This window comes from Branchiostoma lanceolatum, chromosome 10, assembly GCF_035083965.1.
Source record: "Branchiostoma lanceolatum isolate klBraLanc5 chromosome 10, klBraLanc5.hap2, whole genome shotgun sequence".
In the NCBI taxonomy this organism is placed as follows: domain Eukaryota; kingdom Metazoa; phylum Chordata; class Leptocardii; order Amphioxiformes; family Branchiostomatidae; genus Branchiostoma; species Branchiostoma lanceolatum.
The window spans coordinates 4,465,361-4,488,978 of NC_089731.1; the positions used below are offsets into that span (position 1 = coordinate 4,465,361).

General features: G+C 39.9%; 1 protein-coding gene across 1 annotated transcript; it reads left to right on the forward strand.

The window, feature by feature from the left end:
- Positions 1-286: 286 nt before the first annotated feature.
- LOC136442810 (glutamate receptor ionotropic, delta-1-like) lies at positions 287-20,833 on the forward strand. Its single transcript, XM_066439749.1, has 11 exons — positions 287-691; positions 12,749-12,867; positions 13,515-13,712; positions 14,395-14,556; positions 15,204-15,369; positions 16,048-16,275; positions 16,736-16,881; positions 17,214-17,326; positions 18,145-18,274; positions 18,773-18,892; positions 19,346-20,833. Exons 2-11 carry the CDS (start codon positions 12,826-12,828, stop codon positions 19,460-19,462), a joined length of 1,422 nt encoding a protein of 473 aa, XP_066295846.1. The 5' UTR covers positions 287-691; positions 12,749-12,825; the 3' UTR covers positions 19,463-20,833.
- The last annotated feature ends 2,785 nt before the right edge of the window (positions 20,834-23,618 follow it).

The following is a 23,618-nucleotide window of genomic DNA, read 5'->3' on the forward strand; positions in this document are numbered from 1 at the left end:
AATAGCAAAAAAAAAAGAGTAAGAATGAAGATGCACCATTGTGATGCCTTGTATTATCATAACCTGAAAAGGAAGACAGCGATTTCTGCTGTAGATTCCATTTATTTTGGTGACTACATAAGTAAGAACCCTTGCGATTGACCGAAGTTAAATCATTAAGAATTCTAGACACATACTAGATTGGAACAACTCCGTTTTAGTCATTTTGCTATACGAAAAAAAATGTAAGAAAAATATTATATCTAGTAAGGACATTCAGGTTCACATCTGTACATTCTCATACCCTACATCCGGGAGCCTCAGAAGACATAAACGGGTACTATTGTATCCAATCGATAACCTCCACAGCCAACCCTCCAAATGGTTTATGTTTCAAAGAGGTTATGGTGACCTTTCCCTTAGATGAAAATCGGTCCTTTCCTGATGGTCTAGAATTACCTTCCACCCCGTGTCATCCCAAGACACTTGGATTTAACCACCAGACACCCTTCTCAGTATGGCGTAAATGTTTAATAGCTTCTCCTACCAACCCCGTGCGCTGGTAGCGTTACGATGGCTCTGCGGCAAGATGAGGTTCGGTGTGACGCGGAGGTGGCGGTGCCTGTGATTGCGGGATAATCACTCAGTGTGCCTCATTCCGGGCTGGAAGTTCACTGGACTGATTTCACGATTCAAACACTTCCAGACGCTGGTAAGCCATTTTATAATTTCTATCAAAGATCTTCAAACATTCGATAGAGTACAGTTCCTTTGACATGACAGATATTTCTAGAATTGATATTTCACGGGGGCACCTTTAGGGGCGAATACATGTATGTTGAACGCCATGTGAAGCCCGGTATGTGAACAACCAAATACCAAATATCTATTTACTAGAAATTCTTGCACAGCCGGTTAATTTCTTAGATTGGTTTCTTGAATGAATGCATAATTTTATAGATTACGTCAGGCACGAATAAACGATGTGAATTCTGGGCTTAACCATTTGTATGGACTTAGAGGTTGTATCTTTCGCCAAATCTTTGAAATCCCTTCGAAACATAGAAGCTTTACCCTTTATAAGTCAACGGAATGGTGCATGATTTAATAGAACTTACAACGATAAATCGCTGCATGCTGTCACAAATTAGAATGTCAAATTTGTCAAGATGCAATCTTGCTTGACGTAGCGTTACATCAAGAGCGAGTAACATTTGATGCTACATAGATTCTCATTCAACTAGCAGCAAGCACAGGAAATGGATCACGAATCTTGGATTAATGTTGTCATTAGTGGCTTACTACGGAAAGAAAGACCACTATTCGTCTTAGCCTCACGACGCGTTAGAAGATTGCTCCGTTATTTCGGACCATGCTTCTACCAGTGGTCTTTGTCAATATACCTAGATAAAGGTTTATCTGGATCACTATTACGACTATTGACATAAGGCCTCAATGTAACATTCAAAATACGGAAAGAAATAATATGGAAGGAAATAATACGGAAAAATCGTGTTTGCCTCACAACACGTTAGAAGATTCCTCAGTAATTTCGGACCATGATTCTTCCAGTTGCCTTTGTCGATACCTAGCTAGATCTATAGGCTTTATCTGGGTTATTCTTTCAACCATTAACGTTAGACCTCAATGTAACATAGATGCCGTGATTTCATGTTGAACCGTGAAGACTAAAGGTTAAGACGGGTGTGTCTGATAGCTTTAAGCCGAATTGCTGATGGCACTGAATTGAATTCGATCTATACGTACATCTTAAAGCATGCGTTAATGTTTTGTGCTTAAAGGATACCAAAATGCAACATGTTCAGATTTTTTGCCAATAATGACAGTATTATTTACTGAGCATTAGAATTTCACACCATAGTACACACGGCAGTCTGTTCACAGCCTGGTATCAAGATTCTTGAAAAAGGTTCTTTTGTGAAGCAAACAGTGCATAATCATGGTAGAAATGGGGTTGGGAATTTCCCAAGCAACCTTCGTAACCCCTGCTTCTCCTATTGGGTCAGTTAGTCCTCACACTTATTAAGCAGTTGAACTAGTCTCATGATGTTTCTGACCTATAGAGAAGTGTCCCTGTTGAAGTTATATAATAAGAAAAATACCTTTATTGCACATGCACAACAATTGTACAATGTACAACGTGTGACATCTACTGGTACATAATACATTTTCCATATGGCTAATCTACCTGATACAAGAGTGTACAGTATGGGATCACGATCAGAGCCGTAACCTCGGAGTGACCTTTAGGTCTTGTTACGTGGTGACCATTGAGTAAAAAAAAAAGACTACACACAATTACAAATTTTAATTTTTGTTTGCTTTTCTGCGTCTCAAAGTAAAATTTTGTAAGGGTCGAGTAACCTGTTTGCCTTGAACATCAGAAGGGGTTTTATTTCGTTCTTGTAAACTTATTTGTACGTTCATGGATATGAAGGTTGCTTGTGATCAGGAACTTTAAGTTGTGTTTTAGATTCATTGGTGACACAAGCACTTTCAAGATCAGAATGTGTGCATTGTAAAGAAAATCTGTTTGAAAATTAATGGGTGCTAGTACTACCACTAGGTCATGGCACGTGAGGGATAGGCAGCGGCCTCCTATAGGAAATGCACCAGGTGCGTTTAGCAGTAATGTTACAACCGAGACTTGAATCAAATAACCGTACAATAGCCGCGTAATTAGATAGCCTTTCATCGATTGCCACTAGATATGCCTCGACACAATCTGAATCAACTGTAGTCAGGCCATGCTAAGAGTTTGGTGACGTCCTACAATCATTTTCCCAAAGCCAAAGATTAAGGCGCTGATTTAGAGCTTAGTTCGATCCAACTGAAATTGATTTAGCGCTGAACTCGATCCAACTGAAATTGATTTATTTTTGATGCTAATACTTTATGTATACTACTCTAGTACCTTACGGACTGTGTGATCAACGAAATGATTATGTCTTTCCTCAGGGTTAGCCCTTAAGAATAACCTCTCGCTAGTTGGGCAGCCCTGGCATGTATCTACATGTTCCTTTCTGAAAGTAGTACCTTACTGACTGTGTGATCAACGTAACGATTATGTCGTATTTCCTCAGGATTAGCCATTAATAATTAACTTCTCGCTAGTTGGGCAACTCTGGCATTTAATTACATGTTCCATGTTGAACCAATATATAAACAAATAAAAAATGTATACTCTTGATCTGATAGTAGACAATGCATGATCGCATGTTGCAAGTTTGGATTTACGCCAAAGTTGGGTGCTTTTTTTTTCTACGTAGACGGAAAAATCATGACAAAAATACAAATCATGTATCGACAACCCATCAATCAATGAACCTTTTAGATTTTCTAGGTCAGCCTTATTTTTTGTTACTTTTAGTTCGTTAGTCAAAACAAAATACATGTATTAGGATACTTGACCGCCCATTCTTTTACTTTTGTTATACTCCGATCTTTTTAGTTTGCTCCCTTTCTGCGATGTACGCCTAGTAAACATGGGTAGACTAATTATTGAGAGGCATTTATTGTACGTTTATTGCACGTTTATACTCCTACGTATACAAGTACAGGCCGCGGCGAAAAATCAGAAGTACAATGACAGTGATTCATGAATGTGATATCTTACATTATGTACATTGACTAATGGATACTAGCATGTAAAGTTTCATCTTCTCGCTTCTAAGGTGAAAGAAATGAAAGATCAAGCTTATAATTATTGGGTTATCTAATTCCATATTACGGAATATGATTTTTTCCTAATTCAAATATTGAAAAGTAGGTAACTTATGTCGTACATGAAAGATAGGGTTTGTAATCATATACTATTTTCGATGCTTTAAACCAAATGCTGTACTTGTAACATTTGCGGTACCGAATAAAAATTTTCAAACGTGCATGTATGGCAAATAACTTCAGCCATTCATGTGTAAATTAAGTAGTTTGATCACGATCGTTCTCGTAACTATCGACCCTACGGTAGCCGGTAACTATAGCTACCGGTGTAGGGTTGGTCCTCATTCATCAACACAGCAACTTTGCGACCTACATCAACATGGCGACCTAAATGAAAAGACTAATATCTAGGTCATGAGCTGCCGTTATTGTCTACACTCATGTTTTTGAAAATGATAAACTGTGGTTCTTTAATGATGCATCAGGTGGCTGGTCTGGGCAATTCCTCTTTCCCTTCTCCTCCATCATAGAAACTACATTGTTGTACTAAACAGGGATTTAAAATGCTTCTGCAATCTTTAAACTCATTACGCTGATATCAGCATTCAAACAGATGTAGGGGAATGAACTAATTTGTGTCCTGCTGGAGTTCCAGAGCAAAAACATACCCCCACTGCTGAAGTGCCCAGAAAAACTTGAACAACTCGTTTGGGTTTTAGTTTTAGTTACCACGCTTTACAACAACGCAACGTACGCGTTCTAGAAATATTCTTAACCCAGCAACTGTCAGGGGTAGCATACAGAACAAGCACGTGCAACCCGACAATTGTCGGACGTAGCAGGACTAGGATTTTAAAATGGTTAGGAATTTTAGACCTTGTTACAAAATAACATCTTTGTATTAGCATTTTTAGTAGTAACGGCTCTCAAGTAACCTGGTCAGTGCTTTCCAAAATGTCGCCATAGACCCGACCTTTGGTCTGATAACAGCAGTAAAAATAAATGTTAGATTTTGACATAAGTGCGGATAAACGTAGTAGCACATTTGCAGCAACCGTTGACTTTGTCTTTCTACTTCTCTTTTCGTACTAGTTCATGAACAGAATGGGATGCAGAAAATTACCATAGTCACTTTCTTTCACGGAATGTACAACATGGTAACCGAGTCATTAAATGTTCAGATAGATGTTACCGGCGATATAGAGAGTACCTTTAATACATAAACCTTCATTTCTATCTATATTCATATTTCTATTCATATTTATATCGATATCTATAATAAAGATTCATATATACTACATAAAAGGTCAAACTTTTCTACTGCTGATTATTTCCCACGGATGAGTCAGTGGCTGAATAACGTACCATATGTAGAGGGGGGGAAGGTAGTTTAGAACTTTTGCTATATGATTTTCCACTAGCTGCAAATGGCTACCCTTAAAACAACATGGCGTATTCAATACACGTTTAACACGTCTGGATGGATCTTATAAAAGTTGTGCAGGTCAGCATCAAGTTGCTCACGGGTAGTCTGTGGTGATGAAATTCTTCCATCAGGTGGAACCTGGCACATCAGACAATAGCAACGATTTCATCAAAAGGTTTTTAAGGGAGGGGTTAGGATGGCATTGGAAATCTCAGCTTGTAGGGAATCTCTGCTGTTCAAATGTTATATCTAACTTATCGACCAAACTGTTACGGTTTTGACATTCGTCGTACATTATCGATCTGTTGAAGATTACACAATGTAGAGTGGGATGGTCCCGGAAGTCCAATGTCATGGCGCCCTATCTATCTTCTTGGCATTCTATCTTCTGGGCATGGTACGGGTATGACAAAAATAAGATGAATGGCAATAAGTCGTATCGGCATACATGATTTAACTTATGAGTATCTGAGTCTACTTTTTTTATATTATTTACTTACATTTCAGTCTTACTTACTTTTTGCAGGCAAATACACAGAGAACTGTACTGGCTTGACCATTACGCTTTCAATTTCGTTCCTGAAATAAATGACGAAAAAACAAACACTGCATTAATAAATACCGTACGCCTGCTAGACAGCTACAGCTCATTGGGGGCATAGATTACGCTAAAATGCAAAACCGCATTGACGTCCCAGTTTACCGACTACTCATTACATTTGGATTTTGCAATTTAATAATGTTACATGTCACCCTTACACGCGTATGAATAAGGAATTATGCTATCACATGGAAAATCCTTTGGGAATTATACTCCTTATTACCGCCTTAAGAGGTCATATATATATATTGATTTTAAAGATTACAATGCCATAAACGTTTGCTCATCAGATTGCATAAGTTCGTATCAGAATATGGGGCATGTGTTATTCCTTTATAGTAATGGTTTATTTGTTGATTCACATTCACACATGTCGCGAACAAAGCAGCATTACAATTTATAGGACAGCAAAAACAACAACTTGATAATTCATAAAAAATATTTGAACACTACTGTGTACAAAGACAATATTGGGAATAAGGAATATATACATTTAAAATCAACAATCGAACGCAACTTACAAATTGATAGGTCAGATATAGCAAGTTAGAAGGCATTTAAAATCTAGTAAAAATCGGAGCAATATTGTCCAGGTTCAGATGTCAATTGCACGATCAGTGATTTATCATACGTGTCATATAGGGAACACCACTATTCATGCATCATTCAGTTCTACAGGACAACAAGACCAGGTTATTTGAGGAGCGAGTCTGTCTGCCACTGATACTCTCACTGTCTGTTTGGCGGCAGGAGGTGACGGTATTGACTCGATGTTAAAAGAGAGTTAGCAAACTTCAAAGTCAGGTTCTCACGCCGCAGGTGGAGAGAGGATAGGCCGAGCTGAGAGCAGGCTTCGGAGAGCTAGTGTAATTAGATCCCTGGATGATTCACACTGCTCTGCGCTGGATTATCTATTTTATGATGTCTTTATTATGCTGTGATTGCCGCACACACTAAAAAAGTAATCACCGTTAAACTATCTTGGATAGTGACCTGGAACATTATGTACTGCCTCTGGTTTCTTGTCTTGGCTGCCTTCTTTATGTGTGATGTAAATATGACATGTTAGACGACAGATTGGGTAACAAAATTTGAACTTGTGCTTATGAAAGGACGGTATAATACTACGTCCAACAATAATTCAACAGAGAGTGTGGACCCACTGGCATAAGTCGCCAAGGCAGCAATGCTATAAACGACCCTGTGGCGATTTGTTTGTGAACTTTTAATGATTTGGACTATTAAGGCCACAGCGAGCAAATTTTATGGATGACGTCAGCGAAGAAGGTCAACATGACAATAAAGTTTCGAAAAGGGGGCAGTTTGTCGTTTGGCAGTTATGAACGTACTAGCTGTAAAGGTGAAGCTTGTTGTCCGGTACTTGTAGAATGAACGCTTGTGCGGTACCTTTGGGTTAGTTGGGGTCCAATAAGGCCACCGCGCTAGTGTTGCTTTCTGAAGATGTACAAGAATAACAGTTTATTTGCTATGATACTATGTTTTTTCGCTTCAATTCTTTTCACAGTGATTATGGTCACAATTTTCAAAATGCTTGTATCTTGTTTTAAACCCATTTCATTTCATTGTCTAACTTTAGCACTGTACTTGAACAAGATCTGAGGCTAACAGGAAAATTTGAGTTTTAGTTGTTTCTCTCCATTAATGTGGTGATTAATGTAAACGGTAGATTGTATCTAATTTGGCCCATTTTTCCTCCTCAAACCCACTACACCGCCCCGCGAGGAACGGCCCAGTTTCACCAGTCCGCCGTAGCGTATTCCCATTCTGATTACAGACATTTCGAATAAGTGGGTCGTTTGTAGACAACAGCGTCATTTGTCACACTCATCTGCCAGGAACGATCTCCGTCTGATCCGCCCGACCTACATTAGTCCACCCGAGAGTCGCACGTTATACCCCCATTCCACCAGGACGGCGCTCTCGCCGCGCTCTCTCTGCGAACTAAATATTACTCTGATGTTTTTGAAAAAAAAAAATTCAAATGCTGCATCGCGCGGCTGTTCTTTGGAATTCCTATCTCTCTTGTCCTCTAAAATCTAACAGAGCGCTCAACGAATTTTCTAGAAAGAAAAAAAAAACGAATCATTCTACGCTGTGTGTGTTTGGTTGTCTTTCCGTCCCACCTTTACATTTTGCATGATATCAAAATCATGAAATCAAGGGTTACAGACATCCGATTTAGGTCGTAGAGAGAGAGAGAGAGAGAGCACAGCGCGATCGCAGTCTAATGAAATGGGAGCCTTACGTACTTTGCGAGAATTACCGCCATTTGTCTGATGCGTGTTCCGACAGCTGAATGGGGAGCGTCTCTAATATTGAATGACCGAAAGCCTGGTTGACCAAACCAGACTGAGGTGCCCACATCAATTACAATAGTCGGCTAAGGTCTACCCCATGACGTTTTCAGTCAAAACATGTCAAATATCTACCGGTATATTGAGCTCCCTTTCATCAGAACACCCCAACTCTGTTTTTCTTTTCGTTCGTGATATCTACGTATTCACAACCCAACTGTGATATGTCAACGTTCCAGCCCTCCTCCCTTTGCCGATATCTTCCTCCCGATATCACCTGCCGGCTGCCGGATATGTGTATAGAATGTGAAATTGTAATATATCGCTGATATTGGATCGCCTAGCTTCCAGAAGTTACCACAGTCAATAATCGATGAACCGTGCTCATGGGAGCTGTACACACGGGCGTCCTGAGCACCAGCAGAGTAATGTCTGAACACGAAGATTAAAGCCTAATCATCTGCTGTTGAGTGGCCGAGTGGGTCGGTTAGTGGACATGAGATGGAGAGTTCGCGGGTTCGAGCAAATAAAAAAAAATGTATGCTCAAGATCTGATCGTTGACAATGCATGATCGCATGCTGCAAGTTTAGATTTACGCCAAAGGTGGGGGCTTTTTTTTTCTACGTAGAAAGAAAAATTAAGAAAAAAAGAACTGAGTTATGTTTGAACACGAAGATTAAAGCCTAATCATCGGCTGTCGAACGGCCGAGTGGGTCAACTGGGGGACATGAGATCGAGAGTTTGCGGGTTCGACTCCTGGCATTGATGGCTAGCCTGCGTCCTTGGAAAAGGCACTTTACCAATCCTCATTCTAGCAAGGTTTAAAAATAGGTACCTGGCTTCGGTTACAACGTTGGAGAGATAAAAGGCAGTGGAAAGGGATGGGCTCTGCCTTCCAATACCGAGTGGACTAGTGGACAGGAGATCGAGAGTTCTCAGGTTCGACTCCTGGCATTGATGGCTTGCCGTTGTGTTCTTGGGGAGGCACTTTAGACGGCTTTCCTCACTCCGCCCAGATGTAAATATAGGTACCTTACCTACCTTAGTACCTGACTTCGGTTGCAACGTTGGAGAGATAAAAGGCGGTGGAAGGAGAGGAATGGGCACTGCCTTCCAATACCGTGCCCAAGACACAGTAGATAACAGCCTAATAGGCTATGGTACTATTTTCATCTTTTACCGTCTTGCAGTCTTGCGACCAATATTGAACAAAATGCTTCTTCAATCACTCTTATGAAGGAATTCATAGTGAAGGTATTCGTAGTGCATGCTCTACATGTAGTTGCGCAATATTTTACATAGTTTAGTCATAAGATTGTCAAACAGCCACCTCCAGTTATAATGATTGCTTTTGTTGTTAGCACTTATTTCTTATGATCTTTTTCTTATGAAACATTTGATTTGATTAAGAATGTTATCTATATTTTGATTGATGCTGTTTTCCTTGATCAATATTATTTTGATAAAAAGTGCTTCTTCAATAATTCTTATAAAGGAATTCATAGTGAAGGTATTCGCAGTGAATGCTCTAGTTGCACGCTGTTTTACATAGCTTAGTCATAAGATTGTCAAACAGTCACCTATAGTTATAATGATTGCTTTTGTTGTAAGCACTTATTACCTTCGCGACGAATGGTTTCGTCGAGAAGGTTATGCGACGGTGCTTGTCTGTGTGTCTGTTAGTGAACAGAATAAGTCGAGAACGCCTGGATGGTTTGTTGTCGTAGTTGGTGTGTCGGTGTGTATGTGGCAAATCTCAAGATGATTAGATTTTGGGCGAAGTGTTTTGCATAATTAACGAGAAAAGTGTAAAAATGTGTTCAATTGTATGCTTTACTATGCGTTCTGGTTGCGACGGGGATATTGATACGGGTAGATTGGGGGCAAAGTTGGTCATGAGGGGTCATGAGGGGTCATGAGAAACGTCAGTTACATGTACTGCAGCTGCCAGGGACAAATTGGCTATCAGCCAGCTGTAGGGCAGATACAAGAGATAGGCTTGCCCATGCAGTAATGCTTTAAAGCACTAAAACAAGGGCTCAGAAAAGGATTCACCTTAATTGCAAGCCCCAAAAATTCTTATGCACCAGAAAGCCACATCTGTCTACTTTAGAATCATGCAAAGAAAATAGACAGTTGACCAGCTCGTTCTCTCGTAACAGCTGACAGACGAAAACAATCGTCAACTTTGACCTACTCCCAGCCTGGAAGAGTCCACTCGGAGCATGTGAAACCAAACCACAAAGATATCTCCTTACACCAATTAAAAGACTGAAACATACAAATTTTGACCAAAGTTGGATATACACGGCCTTATATGAGTAAGAACAGTCATTAATGCAGTGCCACAGCATGGGAATACCGAGCATGTCTGTGTGTCTGTTAGTGAACACGATAAGTCGAGAATTCTTGGAAGGATTGTCTTGGTATTTGGTATGTTGGTAGGTCTCGATGAAACCTGAAAATGATTAGATTTTGGGCCCCCTATCGGCTTGTTACGGTACTGCAGCGGAACTTCATGTTATGATATCTCGTGTTGTGGACATGCTATGGAACTGATTTTTAAGTGGTAGATAGCTCGTTGGGCAGAGAGTAAGTGGTATAGGCTTGGGCCCCCTATCAACTTTTTTGGAACTGCAGGGGTAGGTTTTGCTTCAGACTTTGAAAGGGAATAACTCAAGAAGGGCTTGATGGAAGGTCATGATTTTTTGCATGTACATAGCTTGAGCGATGATGTACATGATTGGATACTTATTATGCAAATCAGTAACTAATTTGCATAATTAATGAGGAAAGTTTATACATTCATCAATTTCCATGATAGGACTCGCAAACATGTGACATATGTAACTGAGGAAGAGAGAAATATTAATAGATATCAGCTATGCAAATGAGAACCTCATTTACATAATCAATGAGAAAATAATATAACTCGAGATGGGCTTGATGGATGGTCATGATTTTTGGTATGTAGATAGCTTATGTGATGCTTTGTATGATTGGATGATAATTATGCAAATCAGATTATAATTAATGAGGCAATTTTAAAAACCTGCTGTGTTCCATGATATGACTATTCAAATATGTGACATTTGTAACTGAGGAAGAGAGGAATGTCAATAGATAGAAATTATGCAAATGTAGGCCTAATTTGCATAATTCATGAGAAACTACTATCATTCCATACTAGTAAATAACGGCAATTTCATACTTGTTTGTTATGTTCTTTTTCTTAGGAAACATTTGATTTGATTAAGAATGTTATCTATATTGTATTGATGCTGTTTTCTTGATCAATATTATTTTGATAAAAGTGCTTCTTCAATAATTATTATAAAGGAATTCATAGCGAAGGCATTCGCACGCTCTAGTTGCACGCTCAGCTAGTGTTGCCCGATATATGGGTTTGTAGGCGACATTGACAAATTATCCACTGGAGCCCAGGTTATCTACATAGACGGGCGTTAATTGACCCCTAACCCCTACAGCACGGGGATTTTTCCACTATAGATTTTTATTCGGCTGTGACCTTAATCCCGTCACGTCCGACAACCAATAAAACCGATTCTGCCTCTTCAAAAATCAATCACCCTTTCCTTGCGGAATCGGATAAGAATACGTAATCCCTTGAATATATCCCTAGTAACAAATAGCGTTGTTATCAAAATCAAATCTTGTTATATGTAAGAGGTTTACTATAATTGCTAAATTTGATAACGAGTAATATTGTGGTGCTATAACTCTCAAGCAAACCAACAAAATGTCCAACCGGGTGGTTTGTTCAGTAATATTTTTCTTAGATTGTTTTGTGATTACTATAGCTACTTTGCTTTGCCAATGCAAGAGGAATATTTTGCCATGCTTTTGTTTGAATTATCTCTTGTCATTATCCTAATTGTATGCAGAAAAGATCAGACGGACCACGTTGTGCACTGAAGAAACAATTAGTAACTTTATTTTTCAATTTTGCTCTTTGATTCTCTACAAAAAATAATATGATGATATCAAACTGCATAAAGCTGCATTGAAGTTATTATGCTTCCAAGAATACATCTAGCATGTAATTGATTATGCTTTAAAGAATATGTATTGAGGACAATCCAACAAACTGAAAACTGCGCATTTAACTGGGGTCCCAATGGATCTAACTCGGATCAAAGATGTTCAAACGGCACTTCATAAAATAAAAGAATGTATAGCCTTGGTGCTTAAGGGTTTACTTAATGGTCTACGCGGAATTTCATCATTCTGCTGTAGTTACCAAGTCAATTCTCAGAGGCAAACTAATGCAGTCGTTATTCACATCCTTTGTGATAAGTGCAAGTCAAGGCATCAGTGCTAGTCCCGGGACAGATTGGTATATGCAATCGTCGGTTGCAACACAGTATTGTCCTATTAATTATAGAATAAATAAGTCGCGTCAGTACACATATTGGCTCTTAATACTCTTTGAAGTTTCTTTTTGTTCCATTAGATGCGAAAACTTAATCAAAATGAAGAATCTTGTGGGATTCGTTCTCTACAAAAGCTTTTATAAAACGTGTACCGTGAACGTGGGTACGTCAATAGCATCTCCAAATAGGCCGTAACCGTCTCTAAGGCACATAAAGATTGATGTTTACGATGTGCGTTTAGCCAGAAGGGAGCGGTGCGCAGGTGAGGGTAATGCGATGCTACCACTCCATTCATTATCTCCCAGCTTCTGTTCGCGATCACAGTATCTGTCTTTGTTCCCGTTTCAGAAAGAAGAACACTTATCAGTCTTCGGAAAGGGGAACAATACTGTTCGCGTTAAAAAGACGACTGTAACTACAACGCCATGGATGAATCAGGGAGCGTTCTACGGGTGGCTGTTTTTGAGGTAAGACATTCATTAATTCAGGGTTGAACAATGAGAAATATTGATTCGAAGATGATATTTGATATAGCACCATGATAAGAATCTTTTGTTCGAAAAGCTTGTGGTAGTGATTTCATATTGAGGCACATTATGGGTGGTTACCTTTCAGTGCCAATTTGAGCTATCGGTTTTTAGGTTGGCTGCGATTTGAATGGCGATGTTATCTTCGTTGTGGCACCTGGAAACGAAAAGAAAGCATTACATAAAGGATTATAGAACACTTGACGTGATTAATTATAAGTTTGGCACCTTCACAGTGATGAACCAAATTTAGGCAACTCTTATGTTATCATAAAACTGACAACCCATTTCGAAAGCCCTATCACTGGTATTGAAGATAGATAAAACTAGGTTAACGAACTGGCTGAGTTGTTTGACTTCTGTCATTTTTTGAACATTTATTAGAGTCACATTGTTGTAGATTTTTAGAAACGTTAACATTTTCGTTAAATTTAAACATTGTTATTGATAGCAATATTGAAACATAAATCATCGCAAAGAGGCATATTCTCTACATCGTGGAACAGCTATGTGTAATTTACTAAATATGTGTTGATATGTATTTTTCTCAATATTTACGTATTATATCCATTTGTTTTTAATTACAGAGACCGCCGTTTGTGGTGAAAGCAGATATTCCAGGACCTGTAGGGTTCGAGTGGGTTGGGTTCTGCATCAGTCTTTTGGAAGAGCTGTCCAGAATTTTGAAGTTTGAGTACGAACTGTACGAAACCCCGGATGGGATTTCCGGAAACGAACTGCCTGATGGGAGCTGGTCAGGGGTCATTGGGGAAATTACTTCCGGGGTGAGTGAATATTTCTTCAACTTATATGATGACGTGTTATGTACGGTTGTTAACTGGTACTGGCACTATGACTCTTGATATTGGCAAAACTGAAAACTTGGGTAAGAATGTATAATGTAATGTGGAATTATATCTATGCTTGCTTGTTCCTTACCTGTGGGTCGCCGTATATATGATGATGATAAAGGATAAGCCATTTAGTATTTGTGCATCATTGCTTGTTGCCTTTAGTTACAATGAAAAAATGAAAATGCGAACGAAATGTGTCGGTAATTAGCTCGAATCAATGTTTCTTTCTGAAAACTAATGTCTAATGTAACACGTTCCAATATAAATTTGAAAATAATTTTTATTGGCCTGCTTTCACGTACAAATAACACACACACACATGCAACTCCGGATCAGTGACATAACACACGGCTTCCCAGTCATAGCTTTATATAGTATGTATTATTACACAATATGATACAACCATACATCTATAAGGAATGTTTCTGAACTTTGCTTTTCGAAGTTTATTTCCTATTGGCACACTTCCGAGTTGCCACTAAGACAAGATCAGAATGGCAGCTAATAGACTGCTTTTGTCAGAGACATGTATGGATAATCGTTTGTAAATAAGGACTAGATGCAGCAAAAATAATCCTCAGGGAAAATGATGTGTAAAACTCTGTACCCGTAGAGGGCCGACCTGGCGGTGTCAGCATTATCTATTACGTCACTGCGGGAGAAAGCAGTGGACTTCACCAAACCCTTCATGGAGTATGGGAACGTACTGGTTATGCGCAAACCCTCGGAGCAAGACAGGGACCTGCTGGCCTTTGTGCACCCTTTCCAGTGGAAGGTACGGACATAGTCGATATCGTTAAAGGTGTTATTAGGCCTTCTTTCCATCATAATTGTTGAGTCATCTGTGATCGCAGCCTCTAGTACATGGTGGTGTAATGCATACATCAACTTAATTTGATACCAGCCATTATTTGTCAGTGATACTGTCCTGCAATAGCCTGCCTATAATTCTTTTGAAAGCCTGATTTTGCAAGCATTGTTAACCTTCAGGTCTCTTCCCTGTTTGGATGTATGAAAAAAATGCAACCAATATTGTCTTGGCATATCCCCAATGGTAGGCAATAGGCTGAAGCAAGTATGCGATATTTACAACGTACTGTACATACACATGCACACATCACATCGATTGAATATCAAGCTGAACACGTTGTTGAGTCGACCATGAATCTAATGTACTAGGTAAATGATCTATGACTTCACAGATTTACTGAGTTCCCGTTACGGACTTACTTGACGACCCCACAATGAGAATCCGCTCTACTGAATTTGCTGTGCATTGCAGTCAGCGCGTTCACCGTTACTTGACGACCCTACAATGAGAATATGTTTATCATCTTTGCCAGGTGTGGTTGTGTATTGCAGTCAGAATGTTCACCGTTACTTGACCCTACAATGAGAATATGTTTTTTTCATTTTTGCCAGGTGTGGCTGTGCATAGCAGTCAGCATGTTCACCGTGGGAATCCTGCTGTTCCTCACCAGCAGACTGAGGCTGAAGATGAACGCCGGGGACAGACATGCCGACAACGACAGGGCCTTCAACCTGAGGAACAGCCTCTGGTTCGTCTACTGGTCAATGATGCGGAAAGGTGATCTCTCATTTTCTAGGTGGCAGCAAATCCACAACTCATGATCTTTAATGACACCCTTTTATTCAAATGAGGGTTATAGAATGTCAGCAGTTATTTCTTGATTGCGGCTTTAGTTTGAGTCTTATATATATATATATATATGTTCATATGCGGTTTATGTACTATCTATCTCAAGTGAAATTTTACAACACATGGCATATATAAAAAAATCTGGGGTCTTACGACATGTATGTAGTTGCCACAACGTATATATTCACCATCACAATATGAAAACTAAACCCGTATAGTTATACCTGATCTGGACCTAGTCAGTAAATGTTGCACCCTAGCTTCCTCTTGTCCGTTATGTCTAGTTCAAAAGGACAAAGTCTCTGGTACAGAATGTATCTTATCGACTTAACCACTTGTTTTCATGGTCACTGTGGTACGTACAAGGTTTCGTTTTTATCTACGGTCAAAAACTCTGTAGGAGGAATGCCCCCACAGCGGTCTCTGTGCACGAGGATCATGGTCGGATTCTGGTGGCTGTTCGTACTGATAGTCGTGTCCAACTACACCGCCCTCCCCCAGTCCCAGATATCCCCCGCAAAAAGCCCAGTCTAGATAAACTTGACGACTTGTTTGCATGGCAACTTTGGTGGGTACACAGTTTCACTGTGTCTACGGTCTTTGTAGGAGGAGAGCCCCCACCCCGGTCTCTGTCCACGAGGATCATGGCTGGATTCTGGTGGCTGTTCGTACTGATCGTCGTGTCCACTTACACCGCCAACCTCACGGCCTTCCTCACCGTCAAACGCCTCAAGCACCCCGTCACGTCTCTGGACGACCTCGCCTCGCAAACCAAAGTCAAGTACGGCATCGTCAACCACGGATCGCTGTACGACTTCTTCAAGAGTCAAATAGGTACCTCTTCGCTTGTTTCATAATTTGATGATGATGGACAACTTGGCTTGAAAACTCACCTGTATATGGGACAATAACATTCTTCAGCAAAGTTGAACTGTAATCTTAAACACAATGGAACACTCGGCGAGTTTTGCAGATATGACTAGATTAGAGGCAGATTACAACCTGCAAGACGTTAACGACGTTCTCCGTCTCTGATAAGTGGAGGTTACAAGGCCCTGATATAGGTGGCCATTGAAGGCCAAATCATGAGTGCCATGTAATACCATTAAAAATCTGTAGGAACTATATCAATCGCTTTGTATACCATGTAACGCTAACACGGGTCATTCGATCTTCTTAACATGGTGAATACAAAAAAACGTATTTGTGCTGTGTTATTACTAATAGGTGTTGTTGATGATTATGTTCATATCTGAAAGATTATACATGTTATATTTTAATCTTATTCTGGAAGGAACGAGTTCAACCTATGAAAGACTCTGGCATGGCATGACAGCCAAACCAGACGATAGCTTTGTCAGCTCATTAGACGAGGGTATGAAACGAGCCAAAAAAGGTGGATATGCCTTCATCGTGGATGGGACATATTTTGTGTATGAGGTAAGGATTTATCTTTATCACCTGACAAAGATCTTCGAATAAAACAAACGATTGCCTGTTACAGCACCTGTTTATGAAGAAATCAATTTTCAAAGAAAAAAATTACATTGCTGGTTGCATCACAAGATTTCAAAAGACGATTTTACTAAAATTAGGGGATCGAATGGCAGAGGAGGAAAAACGTTTTGTTAATATTGACTAATAGATATTGTTGTTCAAGAGCAATACTAACATTTCATACGTGTATATATACGGATTATTCGCAATTGGTTAATGGTTGTACCAGTGACACGAGTGCTTGATATATATGTTCATTCTTCTCCACCCAAAAGGCCATGAAAGATCCTGACTGTGCACTCACAATGGTCGGCGCACCCTTTCTCTTCGGTGGCTACGGAATTGCGACAAGAAATGGTAGCCAGTGGGCAAAGAAACTATCAGTAGGGTGAGGCGCAGTGAATTAAATTCCATCTGCATGGAATTCATGAAACAAATCTTCAGACATGCATATTGGCTACTGGTATTGACACTGCAAGTAAGAATTGCTCGACGATTTTTTAAAATTAATTAATAATAAATTAGGCACCTAAATAGCAAATTGTACAATGTTAACTTTGTATTTTCTGTATTTTGGAAGAGGGTAACCTCACATGAAAGACTACATGCTTGCCACTATGTCACAACGCGACAATGGGTAGTATACATATATAGTAAAGTTCATTAAGTCCAGGGGAAGGTAGCTAAAATTTCTTAAACTACTATTACGTTTTATTTCTTATATATATTTGTACACCAACCATAGCATTTTCGAAACCAATAAATTTGAGTCTCAACTATTAGTAATGTGGCGTCCGTGTGGCGCAGTGGAAGATCACTCGGCTGTCAAACAATGGGACCCCGGTTCGTATCCCGGTGTGCCCAGAGACATGTCCGGACTTGCGCCCCGATGTTGTGTCCTTGGGAAAGGCACTTAACGCGACTTTCCGCACTTCACTCAGGTGTAAATGAGTACCTAGCTCATCTAGGGTTAGGGACGTGCCTCGGATAGGACGTTAAATGAAGGTCCCGTGTTTGGGGAGAGCCACACCCCGCACACGTTAAAGAACCCACCACACCTTTCGAAAAAGAGTAGGGGCATGACCCGGTGTGCGATGGTCCAAACCTTACAGTCCGGTCTGGGATGACATCTTGAAAAGGTGATAGTTCACCTGTGTCGAAATAAATCCTATCAAACGTATTTTCTGCAACGTTTTTCTACAACAGGATTCTACAGTTACGAGAGATGGGAAGGATCAATGCATTAAAAGACCGGTGGTGGCCGGCTGCCGGGTGTTCCCTGGATGGGTCCGAGAGCAGCATGGAAGCCAGTGGACTAACTCTGCAGGATTTCCAGGTGCCTTTGTCGCAATTGATTCGCTGTTTTCTGTGTAATTCGTGGGATGTATTTCCCATGTACTAAAAGTTCAGATAACTTTTGGCCAAGAAAATATGTGAGCATCTTGCACCATTATTTGTTGACGTGCTTATTAATGTAGCAAAGTGAATGATTCATTGCCAAATATTGAACATAAATGTGCATGATACTTTTAATTGTGCTGCTGGAAAGGGATCAATTAGACATGGGATGTGAAACTGGTGACAAATAAGATGAGCCTTTCTTATCAAATGTGATTTAGCTCAAACAAAAAACTTGAAAAAGACAAATCCAGAAAAGCTAGCCCGGTAGAGGCTATTGTACCCTCTCTGGCTGACTGGACCTTCTCTGACTAGCATACTACGATTTTCGCGCCCGGTGTGGATCTGCTTGGAGATTAAGGATTGCCTGCGTTTTCGACCGTTTTGAATATCTGTTAGCCGGACATAAATACGGGTGTCTTCCCTCGCTACACAGGGTGTTTTCTACCTCTTGTTCTCTGGCCTGGTGATCGGGATGCTGGTTGCAGTGGCTGAAATCTCCTGGCACAGGAACCATCGTATCAAAAAGGTCAGCAGTGACCCTGAAAGCCTAAAGGTAAGCTTTTATATCATTCACTGCGTTTGTCTGTATCTGTATCTATCTAGCCGGTATAATCGCCCTTCGGTGTAACACACCAGCTTCGCAGGCACCAAACGACCTGTCACATCTGACTTTCGCATATCTAACTGTATGCATTGTTTAACGCCGTGTAATGAGGATTGGTGGGACGAGTTCCACTGGAATACGCGCTGGAATCTTTTAAAAGTTTACTCTTTTTTTTGCCAAGGGAGGATATATAATATGGGTGTTTGTGATCATATAACAACGCTGTCTTGATTTTGGTCACAAGAACAATAATATTTGGTCACAAAAACAAGAAATCACGATTTGGAGAAAGTTAAATTTTGCATATCTAAAAGATATTTTTCATTAAAGTATGCATGAAGAGAAGACCGTTAAACATGCACTTTGAGCATTCTAAATGATCTTCTTGTAATTTGTTTACAGAGCCAGGATGTAAATGACCACAGCAAAAGGCCCCAACAACCCAAGGACCACGCCATACTCAGAGAATGTCTTCAACTGGCTGAACAAGGAGAAATCCGCATCACCATTCAGAGATAAAGTCTCAAGAACTTATCCAAACTGATGCAATGTACATATCATAAAGGCAATGACGAGCGTTGATACATTATGAAAAATGTGTATGAAAAATATCTACCAGAAGCACTGGTGCCTTCCTTTGCACGAAGACAGGTATAATTGGACCCTTGCCTCTCACTGCAAGTTTATTGGCAACCAACCATCGTAATGACCCTCGAGGGCTTTGGATTATGTATTCAGTGCCTGTGTATATCATGGACAGGACTGGCGCTTGTAAAGTATTGCCTACAGCAAATCTAGATATCGGTATTATAAATGGTACGGTTCGTCCTAAATCATTACATATATCTAACCTAGTGATTTCAGAGAATGAGAATATCCTCTCAACTTGCGATCAATTTTATAATGAATCTCGATGCAATACGCAGCAATATTGGTCCTGGTTGCAATAATGTACTTGTTGAGCCCATTCCACTAGACGGCGCTCTCACTGCGACCTCGCTGCGACCTAAGCTAGATTTGTAATCAATTAACATCTGATTCCATAATTGGAATATCATGCAAAATTTTATGACTGAAAAGACAACAAAATGTAACAAGATTAATTTTTTATCCGTGAAATTCGTTCAGCGTTCTGTTAGATTTGAGGTCGCAGAGCGCGCGTGGCGAGAGTGCCGTCCTAGTGGAATGGGGGTATAATGTACTGGTTAAGAGAGAATAACTTCACAAGACAGGCACTGCGCATGCGCAATCGGTAGTAAAGTTTAACGACGGGTGGACCTACTGCAGAACCTACTGTCACGGGAATCCATGGCTAAGTGGACACGTTATTTCAGAATCGATTATTTCTACTTCTGTCTCGGGATGATGCAGTAACTCAGCAATGGGAGTCATGGGATACAGAGGAACCTTACAAGGGTCACCGAAGCAGTAAACTAACGCGCCCGTCTCTTCACGTGCATCATCCTGGAATCCACCAGGAAGACCAGTGGGAGTGCACCGTCGGCAGTCTCTCTTCACGTGTAAGCCCGGTATATGGATATATACCTGCCCAGCATACCGATATGCATAGCAACTTTCTTTTGAAACGCGTGGCGACGAAGGACAATATGGACTTTCAAGAATGACAACAAGACGTCAAAGATATACCCTAACATAGATAGACTATTCTTATTCTATGGCATGAACAGTGGGAGCACATCTCCTCTTAAGGGCTGTTGATGTGACCTATATCCCCGAAAGATTTTGAAATGTGAGAGAATTACAATAATCATGCTCTTATCCGGCACAATCAAAGATTATATGCAATAAATGTACAGTAATTCGTAGCGTAATTGCTACCATGTATATTTCATAATCAACTACACTACTATAATCATGAACGATCATATCAGATACTGGGCCATCCAATGAAAATAAAGGTTTATACTCTACTGTACTCTAATCTACACAGCTAATACAAGAGATACATAGCAAGATAGATAGATAGAGCCCCATACATCTAAATATGATGTCTTTTGTAGCAGGCATGATGAAGGAGCATTTCTACCAACCATCTACCATAATTTGTTCCCAACTATATACTACTACCAGATAGAAAACGTTTGAAGGCAGAAATAGCTAATTGATTCAATCTACAGCTATCGTGACTTCAAAGCACCAGCTGTGCTCGATTCTTCACGGTAATCGATGTGTGGCACTCCTCAAACACGTGACGTCTCATCCGAGAGTACGTTCCTAATCGAAACTACTAATTTTCACCTGAGTCGAGTAAAGTGCCTTTCTCAAGGGTACAGGATATAGGCTTCTCATTGATTCGAACATAGAACCAGATCACAAGACAACCTTGCCTAGCCTCCTTAGCAGGCTCTGCGAGTTGGGCTTTTTTTGTGTGTGTGTGGGGGGGGGGGGTGGTGGTGATATTTTTCCTGATATAGTACGATTATAATAATTATATTCTGTTTCTTATAGCTACAAGAAATCTAGAGTGCTATAGAGCTGATATACTTTTAACATCTGTTGGTTGACGTTTGACATTTATCTGGTACAAAAGTGAATAATAAACGAGAAATAACTAAGCGTATTTCTATCAGGGAGTGGGTGGACTCGTTCTGATGTTAACATGAAGGTTCATTCAATTTTTTTGGTAAATGAACAAAACTTCATAAAACTATAATTTAAAAAATAATCATTGGGACTTACCCCAAAATTTTCACTGAATGGACCCGTCTGCCGCTACTTCCGGCACGTGACGTCAGAGACACTTGGCTGCAGCAGCGGGTCGTACGTGCCGGATAGCCTATGTCGCCCCCCGTCTCTCTTCAAGGTCGATCAGTGGACTCGAATATAAACCACCTGCTTCACTCCTCTAGCAGAGAACTAGGGCTCCGAATCTAGGATCTTTATTTTGTCTAAATGTGTACAGTATACTGTCTTGGAGAATACATGTGGATATGTTGATTAAGAAACCTCTGATCTGACACAGCTCGAGCGTTGGTGTTCTAGAAAGTGTGTTCTTTTGTGCAATTTCCGTCTCACCAATATATGTCTTTTGACAAGGACATTTGTTTGTCTGACCTTAGTATTGACCTTAATATCACATCAGGTGCCAAGGTCTATGTGAGGTGTTGTAGCCTTATTGTCGCACTATTTACCCTTCATAATATCTTCACATGTTTTGTATTGTGCTAAACTCATTTTAAGTTGCAATCCTGTCACATAAACCGTGCCTTTGTTATTACTTCAAAATGCCCGAGGTGACAATACTAAAGCCGAAGGCAACTGAAAGGCGATATTCAGTCAGTCTGATGGCGTAGATTATATGGTTCTTCTTTACGTCCGTTCTTACCGTGTTCTCGTTCTACACGTCTCCATAACGGTACCGCTTCCCTGAGAGTGTGATCCTGTAAGACGCCGCTAGGGGCGCAATTCACTCAGGCTCCCATCTCTCGGAATAGGCCAGGGCATGTGCATCAAACAGTTCCTTTTTTTAATTTCAGATTCATATCAGTGTGGTAAAGGCTTTATAAAACTTGTTCATGTGGATAAGAATAGTCCAACAGTAGCTTAAGTTCCAAGGTTTCAGTTCTTCTCTTTTTCTCTTCCATCACAATGTCCAAAAACGCTTCACTGTTACCGTTTCAGTACATACATGGTAATCACCTTTTGTCTTTGTAGTGGCAAATATATGAAGAGGCAGACATCTGCATCAATGTGAACTTATGGTTAACCAGATGTACAGATGTATTGCTGTGTCCACTTCTTTTCCTACTGCATCGTATATATATATACGAGATATATATATATATATATATATATATATATATAGAGAGAGAGAGAGAGAGAGAGAGAGAGAGAGAGGGGGGAGAGAGAGAGAGAGATATTTATATATATATTTATATTTATATATATATATTTATGTATATATTTATATATACTAATATATACATAGTCAGGTTAAGTCGAGTTCGCAAAAATGGGCATTTATCTGGGATTTGAACTATGGACCTCCAGGTTCTAGGTAAATTTCTATTTTGTGAATTATTATCTCTATAAGTCTCATGCCATGCTAAATTAAAGTCAACAAAGCTGTGCTCATTTTTAGCAACAAATTTGAAACCACTTTTATCATCTGTCGTGGCATTTGGTGCAATGCCACGCTTGTTCGGTAGGTGGAGTCCCAGCTCAAGTTACTCCTAGATAAAGAGTACAGGTATGGTTGGCAGTGCAGATATGCGCTTTTCCCAAAAATTGTAGGCAATAACCGTCCAATTCATTTGTAATGAATCGGCGTCCCGGTTACAAATCCTTAGCCATCATTATATCAAAAGAGTCTTTCTCCTAAGTAATAAAATTGCATCGCTGGCATATATGTAATAAATATATGTTCACCATATAATGTATAGCTTTGAAAATTCTGCATATATAAGAAGGCTATAATTGAAGAGAAAAACATTGCATCATTTAATGCAAAGAAGATGCTTGGTCAGCATTTTATATATATTCATGACGTCATGCGCACGGATTTTGACAACTACCAATAGAGAGGAGGAAATAGAAACAGGAGATTATTTAAATCTCGTAATGTAGAGCCGTGCAGTGGACAAATATTAGATACACGAGACTGTGGCATAGGAATTCAGAATATACCATCTGTAAATATAACAGTTGGGCGCCA